Source organism: Pleuronectes platessa, chromosome 12 (assembly GCF_947347685.1).
Source record: "Pleuronectes platessa chromosome 12, fPlePla1.1, whole genome shotgun sequence".
Taxonomy (NCBI): Eukaryota; Metazoa; Chordata; class Actinopteri; order Pleuronectiformes; family Pleuronectidae; genus Pleuronectes; species Pleuronectes platessa.
Genome location: NC_070637.1, coordinates 8,683,049 through 8,692,678, shown reverse-complemented (window position 1 = coordinate 8,692,678; position 9,630 = coordinate 8,683,049). Strand labels below are relative to the sequence as shown.

The 9,630-nt window shown below is 43.9% G+C and overlaps 1 protein-coding gene across 1 annotated transcript; it reads right to left on the bottom strand.

Annotated features, from left to right (window-relative positions):
* Window positions 1-1,228: 1,228 nt before the first annotated feature.
* On the bottom strand, window positions 1,229-9,261 carry ret (ret proto-oncogene receptor tyrosine kinase). Its single transcript, XM_053436881.1, has 17 exons — window positions 9,043-9,261; window positions 8,472-8,765; window positions 7,818-8,056; window positions 7,283-7,478; window positions 6,948-7,147; window positions 5,469-5,751; window positions 5,174-5,305; window positions 4,645-4,755; window positions 4,433-4,546; window positions 4,063-4,307; window positions 3,827-3,974; window positions 3,600-3,707; window positions 3,298-3,512; window positions 2,917-3,039; window positions 2,758-2,828; window positions 2,048-2,185; window positions 1,229-1,895 (listed from the first exon to the last, which is right to left on the bottom strand). The coding sequence occupies exons 1-17, from the start codon at window positions 9,191-9,193 to the stop codon at window positions 1,787-1,789; spliced, it is 2,877 nt and encodes a 958-aa protein (XP_053292856.1). The 5' UTR covers window positions 9,194-9,261; the 3' UTR covers window positions 1,229-1,786.
* Between the last annotated feature and the right edge of the window lie 369 nt (window positions 9,262-9,630).

Here is a 9,630-nt window from a genome sequence, read left to right as displayed (position 1 = left end):
CTTTTCTACAGAGGCGGTTTGTCTTTAGCTATCAAGCTTGTCCACAGCTTTTGCGGGTGAAGGCAAAGCCATCCAGTTTGCATAAACACTATCATTGGCATATCTTGTAAAGACTGGATTAGTGGCATCATGTCTGCTGAGCGGTACCGGGCTCTTCTCAGGCCAGTTCGGGTATGACATGCCTAAAAACGAGAACATATCATTTTTCTGCACTCAGTGAAAGATGAACAGCGTGCAGACAGTAAGGCTCTCGAATCAAACTCCGCAGTGGTCCGGTCGGGATCGAGTCCTCCTTTGACCCTCAGAGGGGAAAGGTTATGGCTCTGTGTGCGCTACGTTAACTTAAAGATCATTTGATTTATAGTTTACTGGTGTTTTTGTCACATATCGAAGCTGTAATGTTGGTTATGTTCCTGTGTTTGACCTATAATTGTCTTTCTGTTGAGAAATGCAGATGCACTTGAGAGTTGGGTTCAAAAGCCTTACTGTTTTGTGTGTTCAACATTGTGTCAGTCACTTTAGATTAATGGCTATTATACATTATACAAATTTAAGAAAATCTGGAATTCAAACCACAGTGAGTGATTGATTCAGAGAGGACCTGTTTCCAATGTCACACACTGTTTCTTCCAATGTCAACGAATAACATGCTGGAATGTGATGGAATGAAAAAAATGGAACTATGTACAAATGAAATGCGGACGAAGCATGATTATGAATATGAGCCGCATAAATAAGAATTAAGGGTATATGTTCAATATTTACAAACGTACTACTTTTGGTCAGCATTCATGTACATTAGAAGCAGGTCCAGATAAAACAATAAAAGTCAAGACACAAAGATCTTTTTTCTTTACTGAGCCTCTCATTTACGATGAAATGGGAGACATGTCAGCGTCAATCAGCAGAAAGGCATGCCTACGTCACAGTCACACACACTTGACTATGGAAAAAAGCCAATCACAACTTGCCAAAAAGATAGATTGTGTCATGTGTCCTGTTTCTAAAATCTAGTAAATGCGTGGGAGATTCTACCATAGAGCTTGTTTTCAATCCATGTGGAGGGGAGGGTTCGAGGGAGAGGGGCGTTATTACAGTCCACTAGGGGTGTGTCCTCTTCAGAGAGGGCGTCGTCGTACAGCAGGGCGTCGGCTGGCGTGGACGCCGCCAGGTCCAGGTAATCCTGACAAGAGCAAATGAGGGCGTGATTAGGCTGATTAATGGAGGAGAGGGGACACGGCACGCTATAGAGACTGAGTGTGTGCTCATGTTTGAGGTCGGACACATGCACTGGCTGCAAGGCCCTGCGGACGTTACTGCAGGAACTTCCACCCAGTGACATGTGCGCTGCCTCTCTCTGATAACAGTGAAGAGCTTCCCTGCTGCATTGTGGCACATCTGCGCTCGCTTGTCCTTAAATGCTCTATATTTAGCCCGACTCTGTGATTATGCTGTGCAAGGCCACATTTGAGGATTGCTCCTCAAACACTAATTATGGTATCTAAAGCACTTGGGAAGAGTGACAGATCATCCAGTGAAGCAGGCGCAGCATGTGCCTGTGTGTATGTGACTGTACACAGCGAGCCAGTACCACAACGCGACCAGCAGAAATGATATACTGCTCATTCAGAAGGAGTGGGAAGGTAAAAACTCTAACGTCTGACTGTAAGATGCATCCCTGAATGGGCCTGTAATGCACGGAAAGCAGCTGATTAATATCCTCCCCTTGCCTCTTCCTCTCTGTGGAAGATTATGAATAACTTATTATGATGTATTGTGTGCGGCGTCACCGTACCCGACTTTTCACCATCATCTTTTCAAGCTCCTTGCTGATGTCTGAGAAGTTCTGCCTCTTCTCTGCCTCTTGTTTCCAGCAGCGGAGCATGAGGTTGTACCTGCAGAGGGGGAAAAAGTTTCACAGTGGGTGAAATTGAATCCTCCCAACTGAGTCATTTTCCACATGGACATGTCCTAAAGGCTGGGCGGTGATAGTGAGCGCTGGCCAAAAGTAAGGAGAGGCTGTAGAGTAACACAGAGTGGAGCTCACATTTCTTCTGAGCAGTTCTCTGGTCTCTCCATTCTGTAGCCGGTCTTGAGAAGGTTAAAGAGGCGTTCGGGGGCGATGCCTGGGTACGGATTTCCTCCAAGTGTCACTATCTCCCACAGCAGCACACCAAAGGACCAGCTGGGAGTAAACACATGAGTATAAGAATATTTAAAGCTGGAAGATTGATACTCAATTGTCTAGAGTTATCTATTATATATGAAGCTACAGTCAGGAGTAAATAGCATAGCTGGGCAAGAAGATCCTATTACCTTAGAACAGAGCTAGGTTTAGTGTTTCCTCCTTCTATTTCCAGTCTTTTTTTATGATTAAAACTATATTTCATATTTAAATAATAACTGTAACTTAAGCAATACATTATGGGGAAGATAAAATATATTTATATCCATCACCAAATAAAATATACATCAGAAAAAAAACATATATATAAAAAATAAACATGAGAATCTCTGGCTCCTGTTTGTGAGACGTTTCAAGGCCTTTTAATTGTGACCAAGGAACTTGTGCCTTTTCAAACGATATCTATCAACCTGATTATTAATCCTAAAAGAAGTTTCTCATAAGCTACTGCAACTCCAAGCTGACAGAACCATACATGTGCCTGAAGTAAATGTTCCTATTTCGAGTTATTATGCAAAACTCAAAGCTTTAGGTTAATCATCTTCATATTTATTAATGATGTTTATACTCACACATCACTCTGCGTTGTGTAAATGTGATCAAACAAGGATTCTATTGCCATCCATTTCACAGGAATACGTCCCTGGAAAAACACAAAAAACAACCTTGTTATTTGTCATTGAAAAGATTGTTGCATATAAAGCAAATGTACTTTACTGTCTCCTCCTCACCTTGCTCCGCTTAACATATGAGTCCTCTTCGTACACGTCCCTGGAAAGACCAAAGTCTGAGATCTTCATCTTCCTTCCCTCAGCTACCAGGACGTTGCGTGCTGCGAGGTCCCTGTGAACAACCTGTCGCACCAAAACGCTCAATTCAGCTTAATTCATCTCTCTCGTTTCAGAGTTTGAACTTTAAATTCTTCTTTGGTCACGTGAATGGAAACACAAACTTCTTCCCTTCTAGCTGCTGTTTCAACTTCTCTGGTATTTGTATTTGACTGCTACCATAATAATACCAAAATGTATAATTTCATACATTTTCAGTGGTGAATTTCCAGCAGTGAGCACACACACTGTGCATTTTGCAACTTATTATCGTTTGTCATGTACCTTCATTTCAGCCAGATACTGCATGCCTCTGGAGATCTGCCATGCAAACGAGATCAGGTCCCCCATGGTCAGAGCCCTGTCGTCCGGGTTCTCCAGGTAGCTGGAGTTTCGGTTGCTGTCCCTGCTCATGTAGCTCGGGCCAACTTTCCGACTCTCGCGCAGGAAGTTGCGGAGCGACCCGAACTTGGCATACTCCACGATCAGATACAATGGACCTATTCAGAGAAACGCAGCACTCAATACTCCATGTGCAACCCACATGCACCGGGAGAGCACGGCAGGATGGAGGACTGAGGCCTTACCTTCCTGGCTGCACGCTCCGTACATCTTGATGACGTGCGGGTGGTTGACTTGCTTCAGTAAAGTGAATTCTGACAGCAGGTCACGCAGCTCACTGTGTGAGGCGTTCTCTGTTACGGAGGAAAAAGCAGGGAGTGTAATGATGAAACCATTCATCCCTCCAGACACTCATTCCTCATATATCAACGCTACTTCCAGGCTTGTCTGTTCATTGCCTGGCTCGTCTTACCTTTAAGCATTTTCACAGCCACAGTGGTGTAGCCTGCTTTTCCTTTCAGCCTGAATGCTGTTGCCTTGACCACTTTCCCAAACTCTCCTTCCCCTAAAGTCTTGCCCAGTACAAGGTTTTTACGAGGAAACTCCCACTTTGGATCCTCCTGTTGAAACAACACAACATTTCTCAAATGTTCCAACGGAAAAATGTAAAAAGAGGAAAGAGTCCATGTGTTGAAAGAAGCAGCTCACGGGTATTTTAAAGGTGTCAGTCTCGATGGAGTCCTGAGAGCCCCGGCGTAAGTTGTTCCCAGGGAAGCTGATGGGGTAGGCCTGAGCTGGCCGACGGAAGGTCATTTCCGCGGAGGCGATTGGCGGCTTGGACGAGTTCTTGTGATACCGGTGAATGAAGTAAGAGGAGAGGAGGATGGAGACGACGAAGGAGAGCAGCAGAGAGGTGGCGATGATGGTTTTACACATGTCGTCGCAGATCGCGTCTGGAGGAGAGGATGTTGCGTCATTTTTCAAGAAAAGCAGCCATCAATTTCTGTTTCAGACGACATGACACAGCACCCCGGGGAGACAATCCTTCGCCTGTCTCGTGTGATTGATGACGACTCACCCACAATATCTTCCTTCTCACAGAAACATCTCTCCGCGTAGCAGTAGCATGTTCCATAACCGGCCTTAATCCCGCTTCCCAAGCCTCGTTCATGACCTCCGATCACAGTTTCCTCTTCACAGACAAACAAAATGGTTTCATTTAAACATTTATATTTAATAGAGATGTGTATTTGATGTTTCACAATATGCATGTAAAGACACGTTTCATACTTGTACAGTCTTGGGGGCATATCGATGAATCTTTGCTTTCCACTGCATCACAGAAACTATCAGGGCATGTCCGCAGGTCAGGGGAGCAGGTCGAGTAATTGTCAGATATCCCTGAAATATGAAAAGGGTCAGAGGGTGAGCAGACGATACCAGATGACAAACAACATGCACATGACTGACAACTCATTCTGAAGTTCTGTTATACGATGTTGTTGTTTGAACAATACACGACTGTGGGGCCCTGCTCCTGCCATCATGTGGTTTCTGTTTCTCAAAATCAACACCACATTTTCCGTGCATCCTGTTGCAAGAGACAGTGGTGTAACTGAGAGGGACACAGATGCTGGATCCGGGCTTTAATTTGTTCCGTTGCCACCGCTGTGGGAAACATGTTCACATTTTGTTCTCATTAAAAGACTCCAAGGTCTCGTACTGAATCAGGAAATGATTCAGTGATGTTAAAATACTGTGGGATTACAAGTAAACAACTTTTATTTATTATGATCCATGTGAATCAAACAAAATGTACCTTTTTCTGTGCCTTGCCTCCACTGACACCTCCCTGTCGTCGCTCCCAGGCCTCGGACAGACTCGCAGTCTCTTCGTCCTCTGTTCTCTGCACAGGACAGGAACTGCTGGCTCTCCTGACTGGCCTTGTGTACTATGTACAACAGAGCCAGGATGACACATTAGCCACACGTTAAAAAGGGATTTGGGAGAAAGGAACATATCTGAAAATAATATTTCAGTGTGCCAAAGGTGTTGGTGAATTAAGGAAAAGAGCATGTTGTTTTTTAAATGTAGATTCACTACGTACTACATACCTTCACTTTCTAGTATGATGTGGATCTGTGTGCTGGCCTCCTGCTGCGTGTGCTCCTCCTGGGCCACAACAGAGTACTGCAGGTCCTGGCACTCCGGCCTGCGCAGAGCCTCGGAGTCGTTCACGTAGAGCAGCCCCCACATCGCGTCTGGAGCCTGGGTGATGCTTATGGCCGCATAGCAGGACTGCAGGTCAGCAGACACGTTCCTATCTGGCACATCCAGCCGGTACGTGACGATGAAGCCATCAAATTGCTGGCAGTTTTCCACACACACTCTGCCAACCTGAGAGGGAAGGAGACAAGGGAATGAAAGTTGAACATTATTGTAAGGTAAGGACGTAACCAGCAGGTGGCAGTCTCACTGTTTGAGAGTGAGTCAGCACATGGTCATATTGAGCTGTTTTTTAAAATTGTATGCGGAATTAACACTGTCGCATTCAAGTACGGAATCTTATCCTCTTTATTATCATTATTATTATTATTATTATTATTATTATTATTATTATTATTATTATTATCGTTATTATTATTATTACTATTATTATTATATTACCCAATGTGATCAGAGGATTCAATAGAAAAATAAAATTATAATAACGTCAAGTCATTTGCAGTCACTTTCATGTCTCTAATTAACAACACATGTTGCTGCATGTGTTATAATGTTGTCCAATGTGACAATTCATACCCAGTTTAACAATTCTATTAAGATGTACTCAACAAAAAGTTAAAGTACCTCATTAACTTTTAATATTTAAAGGATTTTACAGTATTTCCCTAAGTATTTCCCTAATGTAATCTTACATCATTAACTGTGCCTACTATATATTTAGTTTAATACATGATTTTTACAGACTATCATATTAATGAAGAATGCATTGTCATATTAGCTCATCACTTAGTGTCGACCTCTCATGAAAACATTTCAGGTGTTTCTTTACTAGTGATGCTGCTGCAGGAGGCGGGTCTAATGTTGCCTGTCTGCTCTGACTGGATCAGTGGACCAGCTCCCCTCCCTTATGTATTCATAACATTTAAAAAACAGTATGATAAACCAGGTAAACATATCATACAATGCATTGTAAAACTGTAGCACAGATAGATACAGACAGTTGCTGATATATGTAGTGGAGTAAAAGTGAAAAGTACATGAAAATAAATCTACTTATTGGTCCAGATATGTGAAAAATGCACATAAGTAGAGTAATGAAGTATTTTGTTGCATCACACCAGCTGCATACTCCATGTACTCTGCATATCTCATCCTATGATGATCCGACGGGAATTTGTGCAGATGTTTTAGATATCTCCACACCATTAAAATGGAATTCTTAGGGGACCTTTAGTCAATATGATGAGAAGGAATTACTGCAGCCAACAATAACTCGGGTAATGCACACATCAGCATGTGACTAATGTTAATGATCGATACGCTTTAAGACAGCAGCAGTGGGTTATGGATGTGTGTGGGGAGCTTACCTGTGCGTAAGCAGAAGCTCTGCGTGTCAGTGTGAACATGTGTGTGATGTTCGCGAAGCGGATGTGCACTGGTAGGATGGTGATGTTGAAGTGCAGCAGCACTGTTCCCTCCAGGCCGGGGTAGGTTGTGTCATTGACCAGGTAGTCCAACTGCACACTGCGATTCTCATTCACATACAAGTTCCTCTTCAGGACCAGCTCTAAAACCAAGAGCAAAAAAAAATAAAAAAAATAAAATAAAAAAAAAATATATATATATATACACATGTAAAATGCATTTAAATGCAACTACGGTGTTCATAAAAACATGAATTTGAGTACTTGGGTTTACTTACGGTAGTCGTGGACGGTCTCTCGAATGCCGCCGTGAGCTGCTTTCCTTTCACTGAAGGTGCCTTTTATTTCGAATGTTTTATTTATCCATGGGTCGCTGTTGAGCAAGTTCCCGCCATACCTACTGTGGCTGTTGTCTATGTGATAGCTGGGGGTTAAATCCCTGTCGAAGACATACAAGGTTCCAAAAGAGCCACCCTAGAAAAAAAACGAGATCAGATCAGTCTTGTATTCGTCCTCTCTCTCAGTGGCGGAGCAAGGATTTTCCTTAATCAGGGGCCACAAAGGGCCACAGTTTACACAGAAGGGACAATTCCTGATTCAGTCATTCAGTCATTCCTTGTTTTCTGTTAGATGTATAATATTCTATATATCTTGTTCCTATTGTGTTCCTAATTAAAGCATGGTCATTTTTATTGCTAGTATTAAGTTTATTCAAATAAATAAAAGACTACTGACAGGACAGGGGCTCCTCAGGGACCAATACGATTTCAGCTGCCTCCAGGCCCCGCCCCTAAATGCACCCCCTTCTCTCACCTTTGTCCGATTGAAGCTGATAACGATGTCCGTCGTGTCCGTCCCGTTCACATACGGTGCATTATCATCCTCGTCCAAGACAAACACGTCCAGCGAAGTTTCCTCCTTGGTGATGACCGTGTCTGTTCGGACGGTGCAGACCATCAGGAGTCTGTAGCACTCACTCTCCTCGCGGTCCAGAGGGGCCGTCACCAGCAGCTCTGTGGTGTTCTCATCCACAGCGAACGGTGCTGGGGTTTCTGCAGAGAAGAGGAAAAGCAAAACAAAATTATTTTTGTGTCTGTGTAAGTTAGTGTCTGGAATGGTATGGATGTGATTCAATAGCAAACTGTGACTTTGGCTGAACAGCAGACAACGTGGCTTCAATGTCACTAATGGAAAAACTGAATTTAGCTTAAACGCTAAACGAGAATAACAGCACCCTAAGAAGAAAAAGGTCATTCAGTCAATGAGGTGACAGAGTAATGTGTTTTACAGCTGATGCTAACAGTATCCACATACCACAACAAGTGAGACTGTGAAACCAATGTGTTAAATTGAGCTGTGATGCAGTTTATGATTTATAAATTCCACTTCCCATCTGCAGTAGGTAGTTAGTAGACTGTTATTTCTTCTATCAAATATCACAAAGTCGCTATCTGTAATGTCTCTAACCTGACTCCACGTTGTAAGAGATGGTGTAGTTCGGGCAGACGTTGAGTCTGGTGAGTCGCCGCAGTTGCCGTATGGCCCCGGGGAACCTGTTCTCCATTATACGGAGGTTGAAGGTGTCTCTGTGGGGGAAGCAGAGCTCCTTCATATCCGTGTGGGTGCACTGGGGCAACGTGGCGTTGACAAAGTCCAACTTGATCCGCGGGGAGTTCTTGTTGGTGCAGTGGGGCCTTCTGGAGAAGTTTGGAAGAACCGTGGCGTGGAGGCCCAACTTCTTCACGGACCACGAATGTTGATCTGATGAGACGCAGAGCCGAAACAAAAGCGAGAGGCATTTTAATCTCAGACAGTGCTTTTTCAGTCGTCTGCACTTTTTGTTCTAGCCATTATGCAATCACATTACAACCTGAACACAGAGCCAAAGCATTATTAGTATGCAAAGAGCATAAACGCCAAGAAACAAATGTACTCTCATGTTGAAACACACCCGGCACTGAAACAACATTATACAGAGTGGTCTCAGGCTTTCGGACACCACTCTGCATTACCATGACAATGCCTGTGTCCAACTCACTTGGGATGGCGAAGTCGCTCTCCTCCAGAGTTTTGTTCAAGGACAGTATTCCGGTGTTGACGTCCAGGTGGAACCAGGAGCTGTAGGCCGGCCGTCTGAGCGTGCTCCAGCACAGGTAGAAATGCGGCTGCTCAGAGTTGCTGTCCAGCATGGCGTGGACCTGCAGGATGGGCGTACCTGCCGGCTGGCCCACGTACACCGTCTCGATGTACTCATTCTGAGGGAAGTACAGGGCTGTCACTCCTGCAGGGAGAAGATATGGAGAAAACAAATGTTGGAAAGCAGGTGAGTCAACACTGTGCTGACTGAAAAACAGGACCTAACATCACTGTCTCATTACAGAGCAGGATACCGGCAGTTATCAGACATCGCTCCCTGGATATTTAATCGTGACAACAATGCGCAGTGACAATGCTGCCCGGGCTGAATGGAAAAAAAACATACATGAAATATGACAGGCTCGTTTTTTTTTCATCTCCCCCCCTTTGCGGAAATTGAAGGGTGGTTTCAAATGACACTTATGCAGCCTTTTAATGAATTTCTCACACGGTCAATAACATGTGGTTTCCGTTTCTCCTTGCGTTCACC

What these genes read in the sequence shown, in the direction of transcription:
- ret (XM_053436881.1), bottom strand. Translation starts at nt 9,193, where the DNA reads ATGCTGGACAGCAACTCTGAGCAGCCGCATTTCTACCTGTGCTGGAGC. An exon ending in GAGCGACTTCGCCATCCCAA is followed by an intron (nt 8,766 to 9,042) that starts GTGAGTTGGACA and finishes GCGTCTCATCAG; the next exon opens with ATCAACATTCGTGGTCCGTG. An exon ending in CATATGTTAAGCGGAGCAAG is followed by an intron (nt 2,829 to 2,916) that starts GTGAGGAGGAGA and finishes GTGTTTTTCCAG; the next exon opens with GGACGTATTCCTGTGAAATG.